Source organism: Pelophylax lessonae, assembly GCF_965119305.1.
Source record: "Pelophylax lessonae genome assembly, chromosome: 4".
NCBI lineage: Eukaryota > Metazoa > Chordata > Amphibia > Anura > Ranidae > Pelophylax > Pelophylax lessonae.
Window position 1 is genome coordinate 475,944,450 of NC_138771.1, and position 13,531 is coordinate 475,957,980.

Below are 13,531 nucleotides of genomic sequence, written 5' to 3' on the forward strand. Positions count from 1 at the left end.
AATGCCACTTTATGGATGGTGTTATTTCAAGGCGTGGCCTGTCTGCCAAAGAGGAGTAGGCTGTGTCCTTTGGTCTTGTATGGGTGGTCTATTATTAAATAGATAAGATTGTACAGGCACCAAATATACTATAGAAGTTTGAATGAAATTATTTATTCAAAACCAAAGATGGATAGAAAGTCACAAATGTATCTAATAGGTATAGATTCTTAAAGTGTAAATCAGGATTTATTATGGTAAAAATTAACTCCTCCGGAAAACTTCAGTTTTGGAAAAGTAAAGCCGGCCATTACATACATTTTTTTTTTTTTTGTCTTGCCTGTGGGCTGAAAATCAAACCGATTCCTCCATCCACAATACACAATGAGGATGGACAAATCTCCCACTGTGGCTAATGTATTTTGACAGCTGGTCCCAACACCTGTTGAAAGACCTGAGCAGTGCCTGCATCTGATTGGATGCAGGTGCTTTTTGGCTGACCATTTTCTGCCCTTCTTCTTTGATTTTTTTTTTTTTTTTTTTTGTTAATGGATGTCAGCTGGGAGGTTGCGGACAGGGCCACTCCAACTGAGTGAATTTCAGACAGTTCCCTTAGGGAGATTGCCCTTTTACTTCCTGTCCAAGAGAAAGGAACTCCTCCCCTAAGGCGGCCATACATGGATCAAAATGCAGCCAGTGCCACCAGCTATAGCCGGCAACACTGATCACAATAGCACAGGGGGAGAATTCCCCCATCCACATTGAGTGTGTTGATGGCGGGAACAAGATTATTATTTTTTTTTTTTTTTTTTCTGTTCAGCCCACTGGTCGAACGCAAAAAAGATTTGCAAGAAGGCAATTGTCCCAATTGGAAGAACTTCCCTCACCTCCTTTTTTTTTTTTTTTTTTTTTTGGTGACAACTGTAAGATTTTGGATTACCACTGCCTTCTTTCTCAGGACAGTAGGCTACAGGTGGTATTGTCCCTAGCGGGTGAACTTTTGGTCATAAACAGATGATGAGTACCTTCTTGTTAAATTATACTTAAAGCAAACCTTCACCCTAACATTGCACAGCCAGTTTTACCTTTGCCATCCCAATTTCCAGCTTCAGATTTTCAGATGAACTGTGCGTATTATTATTCTTGGAAGGGTGTGGTCAGTAGCATGCCACATGTGACCGCAGTACCTTTACCTCCTACCCCTTTGACACTAACTCCACCCCCTGGGCAGCAAGTAAATCATTTTTGTGAATTCAAGGGATTCTGCATCTTTGCACTGTGTACCCTATGTCTTAAATAGCAGGACATAGTTTACTGGCTGAAGAGACATGAGCCTTGTCTCGTGTGGGAGTTGAGTTCCTAAGAGATGCATCTCCTCAAATCAGCTCCAACTATGTAAATGGGATGGTGGTTTGTTTGGTTTTACAGCTGTCTTAAAGTGAGAACAAAGAGGTGAATCTGGGCGAGGAATGAGCTGTGCAAACATTGTGTGCTTCCACACATTTCATTTTATGAGATAAATACACATCTAAAGCTGGCCATACATGGATCGAAATTTGTCTGGTTCAACAGGGACCGGTCGAATTTCAATCTATGTATGGGCAGGCTGGTTGTACACAATTTGGTCTATCGATCGACTTATGTACAACCAGACTGTCGGGTTTTCTCTTTCGTTCATTGACGGACACAGCTCCTGATCTTCATAACCATTGAGTTTTACTGCCCCCCTACACGAGTAGGAAACTAGGCAGAAAAAAAGTCTGGCTACGCCTATGGGCAGTCCCGGGGGGGTATACTCCCTCTCTCTGCTATATGTACTCAGTTTTTTTTTTCTGCCTAGTCACTGATTGTATCTGTGCTTGAGACTTTAAGGTGGAGGACGCAGCTGGGACGGAGGCTCAGGTTCCCTTTTGGCACTCACAAGCCATCCAGAGCAGCAAAGGAGTTCCTTTCCCTTCCTATTTTGACAAAATTGTCATTGAAGAGTCGGGACAACCAAAGCATTCCCTTGGGGTCCCTAAGCAAGTTGCTAGGCAATACCCCTTCTTAAGAAGTGGACTTTTCCACCGGTGGTGGACTCTCCAGGTTCCAGATTAAACAAGGCAACCATGATTTTGGTTGAAGAGTCCCCTACCTTTAAGGACCCGGCTGACAGGAAGGAGGAGGCTGTGGCCCCCAATTTGTACACAGTGGCTGGTTCAGCACTGAGGCTGATATTCACCATTGCCCTGGTGTCGCAGACTCTGACTGAATGGGCTAAGCTTTTATGCCATGACCTGGAGGGGGAGTAGCTCCCCCCCTGCCTTTTGCTGAGCTGGCGGACCAGCTGGTCCAGGGGCCGCAGTTTATCTGTGATGCCTCCTTTGGATGCGGCTCCCCTAGTGACCCGGCTCTCTGTTTCGGCAGTGGTCCTTTGGTGTGTCTTTTGGCTCAAATGCTGGTCTGCAGACCAGACTTCTAACAAGGCCTTGACTGATCGAGGAGATTGCCTGTTTGGTGCTACCCTGGAAGACCTCATTAAGGGTCTCGCAGGGGGCAAGAGTATCTTTCTTCGGCAGGCTACTGAGGGTAGGGACCCTCGTTGTAGACATGGGCCCTTCTGCTCGGCTCATAGGAAGTGGTTTCATCCCTCAGGGTCGACTGCCAAGGGATCGGAGCCCTTCGGGTCCTCCTTTTGGAGGATCCACTCCAACTTGGTCTGGCAAGTCAAGTGCGGGCTTCTCCAGACCCACAGACGAGGCCCTTTCAGCAGGAAGGTGCGCTCCTACCCGTATTTGGGGTGGGGTGAGGGGAGGGGGGGTGTGTCTTCGCTGGTTCCCGGACCTGTGGTTTGAGAACAGGTGGGTACGCTAGGTCATTCGGTCCGGCTACAAGTTCGAGTTTCATTCTTACCCTCCGTTAAGGTTCTTCCTTCCTACCTGCGACTGTCCCCCTGTCCACTTACAGGCTCTTTTTGGTGTGGTCCAAGACCTTTTCTTTACAGGTGAGAGTCCCGGTTCCAACTTCAGGACCTTTTCAGGGGTTTTACTCAAACCTGTTTACAGTCTCCGGGAAGGAAGGCAGGTGTGTCCAATTCTGGATCTCAAGGCACTAAACTGCTTTGTGCAGGTGCTGAAGTTCAGAATGGAGTCCGTTCGCACGGTGGTGGCTTCCCTGCATCAGGGGGATTTTCTTGCCTTCAACAACATCAAGGACGCTTTCCTTCACATTCCAATATGTGTCAGTCTCCAGCTCTTTCTCCGCTTTGCCGTGGGAGAGGAGCATTATCAGTTTGGGGCGTTACCTTTTGGTCTCGCTTCTCGGGTCTTCACAAAAGTGTTGGTCCCGGTGCTTGCGTTGTTATGCCAATGGGGATCGCAGTACTTGGCTACGTGGACTTCGTCCTTCTGCGAGCCGAGTCTCCTACAGCTCTGGTAGAAAACCTGGAAATCACCATAGCAGCTTGACACAGTTTGGCTGAATTCTCACATTTCTGCAGTCTGCTCTGGTTCTGTTCACAAGTTGAACTATCCGAGTCTGACTCTGGACTCTGCCTTAGCCAGAGTGCTCCTTCCTCTGGACAAACTTCAGAAACTACAGGCTGCAATTCATCTCCTGCAGTCCAACAGATGGTCATCCCTTCGGACTTGCGTGTGCGTGCTGGGCTTGATGGTGTCTACCTTCAAGGCGGTTCCATTTGCACAGTTCCATACGATTGTCTCTGCAAGGGAGATTCTGGCCAAATGGGACAAGAATCCGCAGTCTCTGGTTCCTCCACTTGTATTGGACAGTGGTCACCACAGATGCCAGCCTGTCCGGTTTTGGAGGCGTCTTTGGCAAATATTCTGCTCAGGGGATCTGGACACTGGAAGAGTCCAGACTTACTGATCAATGTCTTGGAACTCCGAGCGATCAGACTGTGCCTGGAACATTGGACCGATCATCTTCAGGGATGTCCAGTACGTATACAATCTGACAATGCCATGGCCGTGGCTTATGTTAGTCACCAGATGGGCACAAGAAGTGTCCTGGTGGCTCTGGTGTAGCCAGCATTCTAAGGTTTCGTTCCAGCCCTCTCCGCCATCGACATTCATGGGGTGGAAAACTGGCAGGCGGATTACCCCAGTCGGCAGGCGTTGGACCAAGGGGCGTGGTCCCTTCATCCGGAGGGGTTTCATCAGTTCTGTCTCCAGTGGATCTTTTGGGCTTCCCAGCTCAACAGAAAGGTGCAGAGGTTTGTGGCTCGGTCACGGGATCCTCTGGCGGATGCCTCAGACGCGCTGGTGGTCCGTGGGGTCAGTATCGACTGATTTTTGCCTTTCCCTCCTCTCAAGCTTATACCAAGACTTCTACGCAAGGTCGAGGCAAAAGGGATTCATCTTAGTGGCCCCAGGCTGGCCTCGCCTTGCTTGGTACGTTGATCTGGTGCGGCTGGTTGCTGACCTTCCTTAGAAGCTTCCTCTCATGGAGGATCTGCTGTCCCAAGGACCAATCTTCTGTCCTGCTTTACAGTCGTCAGTTTGTGTTTCCAACGCTGTTAAAAGCTAAGAATCCTACTTCTAGGGAGATCTACTGTAGCACGTGGAAGACGTACATTGCGTGGTGTGAGTCTCTTGGGGTTCATCCTCGCTCTTGTTCGGTGGCTAGGATCTTGACCTTCATTTAACAGGGGAGTTGAGCAGAAACTGGCCTTGAGTACTATCAAGGGTCAGGTGTCGACCTTAGCGGTCTTCTTTCAATGGCCTTTTGGCCACATACTCCCTGTTAGGCACTTGACAACCTCCAGTGTGGTCTCTGTTGCCGCCATGGGACCTCAATTTGGTGCTCTGTCCTCCAGAAATCTCTTTTTGAGAATCTTTGGGAAATCCCCTGCTTACACTGTCCCAGAAGGTGGCCATTTTGGTGGCTTTTACCTCTGCGCGCAGGGTGTCGGAATTGGCGGTGTTATCCTGTCCACCTTACTTGGTGGTTCACAGAGATAAGGTGGTTCTTCGCCCCTGTACGTCGTTCCTTCCAAAGATTGTTTCTGATTTTATTTGAATGAAGACTTTGTGTTGCCTTCCCTGTGTCCCAGGCCAAAACATCTAAAGAAAATTGCCCTGGATGCCTTGGACGTGGTCCGGGCAATTAGGGTGTACTTGGCAGCTACGGAGTCTTTTAGGAAGTCAGACTCACTATTTGTGCTCAAGGATGGGCCTCAGAAAGGTTTGTCCGCTTCCTCTGAGACCATTTCCAGATGGATCAGACAGACGGTGATTCAGGCCTGTTCAATCAGGGGTAAGGTTCTTCCTTTCCCTGTCAAGGTGCACTCTACTCTGGCACTTAGTGGCTCCTGGGCCTTCCGTCATCAGGCGTCAGTGATACAGGTTTGCAAGGCGGCCACCTGGTCGTCGGTGCACACTTGTACAAAGTTCTATAAAGTGGATGTGTTAGCATCTGCGGCTTCTTTTTGCAAGGATTTGCAGGCTGCTGTTTAGAGGACCTGATCCTCTTTTGAGGGTGTATTTTTTTTTTTTTTTTTTTTCAGGTGGGCTCCAGTTGTTTTGGTTGAGCTCCTGTTGCCTGATTGGCTACGGTTTAGCCTTGGGAATTTGTTGCTATGTTTAACACTGCTTTGGGACGTCCCAATAGTTATGAAGATCAGGAGCTGTGTCCGTCAATGAATGAAAGAGAAAATGGGATTTTTGACTTACCGTAAAATCCATTTCTCATTGATGGACACAGCACCCATCCCTCTGTGAAGTTGTATTTCTTCTGACACTGCTTGTAACCAACCTGGGTACCTATAGGAGAGAGAGAGGGAGTGTACCCCCTGGGACTGCCCATGGGCGTAGCCAGACTTTTTTTTTCTGCCTAGTGCTCTACTCCTATAGGGTGCAGTATAACCCAATGGTTCTGAAGATCAGGAGCTGTGTCCGTCAATGAACATCAGAGAAATGAATTTTACGGTAAGTCAAAAATCCCATTTTTCCTTAACGTAAGAACAGCATTTAATTACCCACTTCATCACTTACACTTCTACACCTATGTGGACTAGAGCAATTTTTACATTTCTACCATGGGCCTGTTTATTTGGCAAAAACTTTTTATTACACTAGATAACAAATTTATATCTTCTTCTTTTGTTCCTTTAAAAAAAAAAAAAGACTATTTTTTGGTGATAATATCCTGCAAAAATAATTTTATTTTTTATGAAATCCAGAAAAAAAAGTTTAGTGTAAAAAATTGTTACTGTAGATAAAAAATGAATTTTATTTTATTTTTTAATTTTTCCCATTTAAAATTAGACAAAAACGATATATTTTTTCAAGGTGTTTTGTGTTTTATTAAAAAAAAAAAAAAAGAAAATGAAACCAACAAAACAAAGAAAAAAAAATGTTTCAACATTTAATGATTAGAAAAATAGAAATTAACAAAAGTATAATAGTTAAGGGGATGAAAGAGTTAATTAGGGCCGATTAAGATAAACTAAAACAGATTTTATTAAAAAATAATTATTTTCACTTCATCTGCAGATCAAGGCTCATCCCTTTGATCCACAGATGAGAGGAAAAAGAATAGATACAAAAGTAACAATCTTACTTTGTATCTTTCTTTCCAAGATCTAAATGTGTTTATAAACTCTGCGTCAGCATCTGAAACTACTGCATTTACACAGCGACTGTGTGTGTTTGTGGGGGAGATAACGAGGCATTTTAGTGATGTAATAAAACAAGTCTAGACCAAGAATACTGTGTCCCTTTAAGTTTAAAATGATACATTGCTCTCTTTTAGGAATCCGTATGGGAAGTCTCGGACTTTTCCTCCAGTGCGCAACCGCGACCTTCTTCTCCATGATCATCAACAAACTGGCCAAACATTTTGGGTCACGGCAAGTCTACCTGTCCAGCATGATCACCTTCACCTCCTCCGCCCTGGTCATCTGCCTGTCCCAAAATATTGTCATCGTCACCATAATGTCTTCGCTGACTGGATTTGCCTATGCTACACTCCAGACACTTCCGTACACTTTAATATGTCTCTATCACAAGGAAAAAGATGTAAGTATTAAAAGGGGAACTTCAATAAGATTTTAATGAGTATAAAGTAATTTTTATAATTCTTCTCAAGTCCTCTCCCTTCAAACAATATCAACTCTGGTGGAGTCCTCATGCTGTATTGAAATACTTATGGCTCTTTCCTTTACAGGTAGGGAGCTGTACAAGGTCAGAGCCACAGTATGGCAGATTGATTGTGAGAACTTTCATAGAAAGATCATACACTGGATATTCACAGTATCTCATGTCACACGATCAGTCACAGAATCTGCCTACCGAACCTCCCTGGATTTCCCATAGTCATTAGGTGTCCCTGCAATTTATAAAGTTTACTACATTTTTCAGTACTCTACTGCATTGGCACTTCAGGACTTTTACCAAAATACTGCTATTATTGAATTGTAAACCTTTTAGTATCTACACTATATGGCCAAAGGTTTGTGGAATGTCACCTTCACACCTATTTGAGCCTATTGGACATATCATTCAAGACCTTGGGCATTCAGTTTGCAGCTTTGACAGCCTCTACTCTTCTGGGAAAGCTTTCCAGAAAATATTGGTCTGGGAATTTGTGTCCATTTAGTCAAAAGAGCAATTGTGTGGTCAGGTACGTATGAGAAGATCTAGTTTGCAGTTGGCATATTCATCCCAAAGATATTTGGTTGGTTAGTGGTCAGGGCTCTACACCAAATTTATCAAACCGTTTATTGATGGAGCTGGCTTTATACGTGCGGGCACAGTTATGCTGCAACAGGAAAGCACCCTCCCCAAACAAGGTTGGAAGCGCACAGTTGTCAAACGCAGCCTTTTTCGGTGGGACGGGAGACCCGGGCGAGCCGCGGAAGGCGGTGGGTTAGGGGGGAAGTCCCCTCCTGCATCGGTTGTCATTACAAGACAGCCGACCGTCGGCTATGGGCGCCGGTACCGGGGTTATGCCTCTATCTGCAGGCATTACTCCGGTACAAGCACTTTCCCAAAATATCGGTAACCTCCGGGGCTGATTCCGATATATCGGGGAAAGTGCATATGGGCCCTCGATATATATGGGTCGATCCCTAATTTTATACACAGTATATAAAAAAGGTTTTAGGTGTAAAGAACATTCACTTAGAAACATAGAATGTGTCGGCAGATAAGGACCATTTGGCCCATCTAGTCTGCCCAATATATCTGAATCCTATGAATAGTCCCTGGCCCTATCTTATATGAAGGATAGCCTTATGCCTATCCCATGCATGCCTAAACTCCTTCACTGTATTTGCAGCTACCACTTCTGCAGGAAGGTTATTCCATGCATCCACTACTCTCTCAGTACAGTAATACTTCCTCATATTACTTTTAAACCTTTGCCTCTCTAATTTAAAACTGTGTCCTCTTGTGGTAGTTTTTCTTCTTTTAAATATGCTCTCCTCCTTTACCAAGTTGATTCCCTTTATGTATTTAAAAGTTTCTATCATATCCCCTCTGTCTCTTCTTTCTTCCAAGCTATACATGTTAAGGTCCTTTTAACCTTTCCTGGTAAGTTTTTTCCTGCAATCCATGTACTAGTTTAGTAGCTCTTCTCTGAACTCTCTCTAGAGTATCTATATCCTTCTGGAGATATGGCCTCCAGTACTGCGCACAATACTCCAAGTTAGGTCTCACCAGTGTTCTGTACAGCGGCATAAGCACTTCTCTCTTTCTACTGCTTATACCTCTCCCTATACATCCAAGCATTCTGCTGGCATTTCGTGCTGCTCTATTGCATTGTCTTCCCACCACTTCTCCAAATCGCCCATTAAATTTAGCTTTCAGAAATTGTTTTCTGGTCATGTGACCGGAGAGATCTTTCTCCCCGTTCAGGGCTTGGATAAAACTTTTTAAAGGGAGCTTGATCCATTGGCTTTAGTACCTTCTGATTACTAACCTTTTATACAAGTACATTTTTAAAACTATGCATGTTTGTTACTATATCAAATATAAGCATACAGAGCAGCACTTCATTGGATTAATTGCAGTCAAAATTATTTAAAAAAAGTATATTCTTATTATAAACATGTTTAATGTCCATCAGCATATCCCCATGTAAAGTGCCAGACTTTGAAACTTCTTCGCAGATCACCGTGTGCATCACCACCCAATGGGAACACACACACACCAACTGTTATGACCACCAAAAACAGAGGTCAGTCTCTGCTCATATATCCTAGATTGAATTTGCCCAATCAGATTGAGGACACTTCAGATAGATTGAGGACACTTCTGGCAATCTGTCACAACTTTCTGTTGGTAAGAGTAATAACCAATATGTATAGCCACCAATTAGGAAGGACATGGCAGAACCAAACTTTTCACAAGCATCATAATATGGCTGCTAGGTAGCCGCCGGATCAACAGAGATGAACGAATGAGATTATTATAGTCTTCAACAAACCAATAGATAGCAGACCTCCTCAGCGTACTATGTGTGTGCGTGATGTCCCCTCTCCATACGTGTTGGCATAATGCCTGCACCAGAAGCGTTCCTGACAAAGGCATTATGGTCAAATGGGTCAAGTGGTTACATTTGTATAGTTATTTCATATAACCACAGTGATATAAAGTGATGTATTTCCTTTACTATGTATTTCAAATATAACTTTACTTCTCCATAGGTTTTTATGCCAAGACCCGAAGTGCCACACACCCGCAGTGGAAATATCCTTACCAAAGAAGCGGTCTGCTTTTCACCCAACTTGCCGTACAGTCACCAGAATGGTACTTATAAGCACAAAGAGCAAGGACACAATAAAGATGACAGCTACATTTCTCAAGAACTAGAGATCTACGTCCATTCCCAGGAGCGCCATCACTGCCCAAAAAACAATAATAACCAGAGTCCAGATGGCACGGATGACACTTGTAAAGATGTTTACACCAAACGTGGCATTGGCCTGGATTTTGCCACACTTGACAGCGCATTCCTTCTTTCTCAGGTCTTTCCATCCCTCTTCATGGGGATGTTGGTACAGCTGATGGAAAATGTCACTGTCTACATTGCCTCATCAGTCATTTTTGGTGTTTTCTCCATTTATCTGGCAAACCGCATTGTTTTTGACCAAAAAGACGTGCGGACATAGCCCGATTGTAGCAGGGCAGGTGAGGCGTCCAGTACCTTTTTGTTTACAATGTTCGCGTTTACAATAACTGAAGTTTCTCTGTAATTTTCAGTCTGGCCAGTTACTCCAACCAGGCCACCACAAGCGGTGCAGTGGTGATGTACAAAGTTTCAGTAAACTTTTAGCAACCAAAAATATTTTTCCCTTAATTTTAGGGAACTGTAATCTGGTTGCTATGAGATAACCTACTTTTCACATCAGTATTGGTTTTCTCATCTACTATATGTAAAGCCCATTTCTGGACTCATCCTTCGGCCCCTAATTACCCAAATGCCCATCCCCAGCCCCCCAAACTGGAATCTTTTTCTTTTTAATACTTAATAGACTCTTTTTCTCTTTGAATCTTTACCAAGCACTAGGCTTTCCTCAGTGACGCAAAGAGCGCCACGATCTCTGCATCAATGGATGTGAGTGCAGGGCACCATTACCCCATGCATTCACTGGATGTCCTCAGTCTTCCATGTTAATAATGCTGGGCGTCATTCAATCCGGAAAACAGGACATCTGGTGACACAAAGCTTTTTTACTGTGGAGGACAGCTCTAGAAAAGAGGAAAGATCTGTAGCCCGAGTTTGTTTTTTCACATTTAGAGAGACCTTTTTTAAAAAAAATAAATAAAGTTGGGCTTGATGTGGAGTATTGTATGAAGTATAAAGGGAAAGAACCATGCATAATTCTCAATATGTACAGTTCAAGAGTACCTGTCATCTGTGCATATTAAGGCAGCTTTTCTTTGCCTTCTTGGTAGCTTTCTTATTATTGTCTCTTTCAGAAAATGTTGACACCCATTGTCTGTAGGAGACAGGTTTATTTATAACATGGTATACTCTGTACCCTGCTCTGTGCAATGCTGTTCTTTAGAGCTGCCGTGTACCCCTCCCCCCAGCAATCTTGGCTCCTCCTCTTCTGTGCCTGCCCCCGAGCAAGCCACTTGCTATGGGGACGGACTTGCAGGCCCATCTCGGCCCTGCCCCATGCTCTCTGCTGATAGGATTTGACTAATTTATTAACAGCAGCAGGAGCCATTGGCTCCCCCTGCTGCCCGTTCCTCCTGTAAAAGGAGAAAGAGAGGGGAGAAGAACTGCAGACGGGCATAGCGCTGGATCGATACAGGTATTTGGGGAATGGGAGAGGGGGAGTTGCAGCCAGTGGCAAAATGTTTCTTACTTTAGGGCCAATTCACACTGACTTGCGCTAAAATGCATGTAATTACCATCCATTTTAGTGGCGTGTTAACGCACGCTGACATCCGTTGACTTGCATTTTGACCTCCGTTGGCATGCAAGTGCAGTGTTGTAGTGTGACAAGGACACATTGGAAATTGTTTTTCAGCTGTCCTTCCGTTGATCTGCGTTTTTACAGCTGTGCTAAAACGCAGTGGGAATTGCCCCTAAATACAGAATATGCATTAAGGTAAAAAAAAAAATGTTTTTTGTTTTTAGAACCACTTTAACAAGACAAAAAACCTGCTGTCGGTTAAAAAAAAAAAGTTGGCATCTAGAGATGGCTATGCAGATGGCATTTTTTAGTGCCCCACTCTGGCTGGGCAAAGCATCAATCTTTACAAGTAGTGTCGGCGCTTGCCTACCACCTCCCACACATTCTTCCAGGCCCGATCCTTTGGTGGCCCACCCCACTGTCCAATAGGAATATGTGAGGTGGGTGGGAAGTTTTAACACTATAAGGAAGAGCTGAATCTTTACCCAATAACAAGCCTAACACTGGGGTAGGGAAGAGCCATTAGGTGTCCGCACTTTTTAACCCTTTTATTAAATTTTTTTTTTTTTGTGGCTTTTGTTGTTAAAGTGAAAAAGCAACTTTTAGGTTGGCCATACACGGTTCAAATCTTGCCTGATTCCTGGTTCGAGCTGTTAATGGAAACGCTAAATGTACCAACTAGATCGATCAACTTGAGTACGACCAGCCTGCTGTATTCTCTTGTGATTATTGCTAGCGGCTGCTATAACCACTAGCGATAATCACTGTCTTCTCCTGGCGGGGACAGCTTTGCCCGCCCCTGCCCAGAGTAGACAATGGCCCGATAGGAGGGATTCCTTCATCAATACGGACTGTGTTGATGGTGAAATCAAGCAAATTTCAGTCTGTGTATGGCCGGCCTTATAATAATTTATAATAAATGTCAAAAACAGAATGATAACGTTCTAAAGCTGTTTAATATATGGAAATTAAAATTTTAGAGAAACCCTTTTTCCAGCACAAGTTCAAATGTACTGTTGTTTTATTTCACATTTAAAGACAATGGGTGAAGCAATGCAAATCATTCCTTTATGCCTTTGTAGCTCACTATGTATTTGGACCGACTAGTATAATGTGTACAGATACTGTCTAATTTTGCATGTAGCTCTTCCAGGGATAGTTGTCATCAAAGGCAATAGCAAACAACTTCTGGAACATGGAAACTAAAGTTCTCATGCATCAAATCTCCCATTTTTCTCTCCAGTAACTTAAATATTGTGTATTTTACTAAGAAGCATTCAAATGTTCATGCATATAATTTATTATTATTTTATTTTTTTTTAGGTTTTATTCATATATTGTTTTAAAAAAAAATCTGTACTGTAAAATGTTAATCTGTCCTATTAAGGATTATTAACTACTGTTCCAGAATCAGCATTTAGCTGCCTCATTGTAATTGTAATGTAGGATAAAAGTGACGCTGCTAGCTTTTGATATTCCGATTTTACAAATTGTACATTTTTGTTGTTTTGTTTATAGGCTGAGATTTATGTGTTCAAAAAGTGGTGCTGCTACCTGCACAGGGGGATATTATGGCCTTGGAAGGGGGTGTAAGCGTTTCTTACTGGGCCGCATGTTGTTTGCGTGGGAATTAGAGACATGACTAGATGGTGAGGTTCTATGCAATACCTCATCCTGTAGTGATGTCATCAGTTAGTGGTAATTACATAACTTAAATATTCCATTATTATACATAAAAGCTAGAGATACCTGAGATAGCTCAGCCACTCCTAAATTTGCATTTATTTTTTAATTTTTATCATCTACAGCTATAACTGTTTTTATAATTTTGTTGTTTTTTGCTTGTTTGCTCTGTGTCCCCACTGGGGGTGATTTGCCATCTCTCTTTGTTCTGGTCTCTTTTGCCACCAGGACAATAAGTAATGGGAAATCCAAAATGTTACCACTGTCACCAGAACAAGTGATATGATAGGTGAGGGGAAGTCATTCACTGTTAATGCGCTGATGGGAGAAAGCAAAGTGGCAGAGAAAAGAGCTCATTGCTGTGCCTTTTCTCTTTTCACTGTCCATTCACAAGCTGGGGTGGGTCCAAGATGACCTGGGCTCAAAGGAAATGAATTGCATCATACTGGTTATTAGACTGAGGACATCTAGCAGCAGAATAAAATACTGCTGGTAAAC

The 13,531-nt window shown here is 43.6% G+C and overlaps 1 protein-coding gene across 1 annotated transcript in view; it reads left to right on the plus strand.

Moving 5' to 3' along the window:
* The window catches only part of LOC309554417 (solute carrier family 45 member 3-like), a 54,772-nt gene extending 44,215 nt beyond the window's left edge, over nucleotides 1–10,557 (plus strand). The window contains exons 4-5 of the mRNA XM_082256111.1: nucleotides 6,733–6,998; nucleotides 9,629–10,557. Coding sequence (XP_082112237.1) covers nucleotides 6,733–6,998; nucleotides 9,629–10,093 — 731 coding nt within the window. The 3' untranslated portion in view covers nucleotides 10,094–10,557. The remainder of the gene's footprint in view (nucleotides 1–6,732; nucleotides 6,999–9,628) is intronic.
* The last annotated feature ends 2,974 nt before the right edge of the window (nucleotides 10,558–13,531 follow it).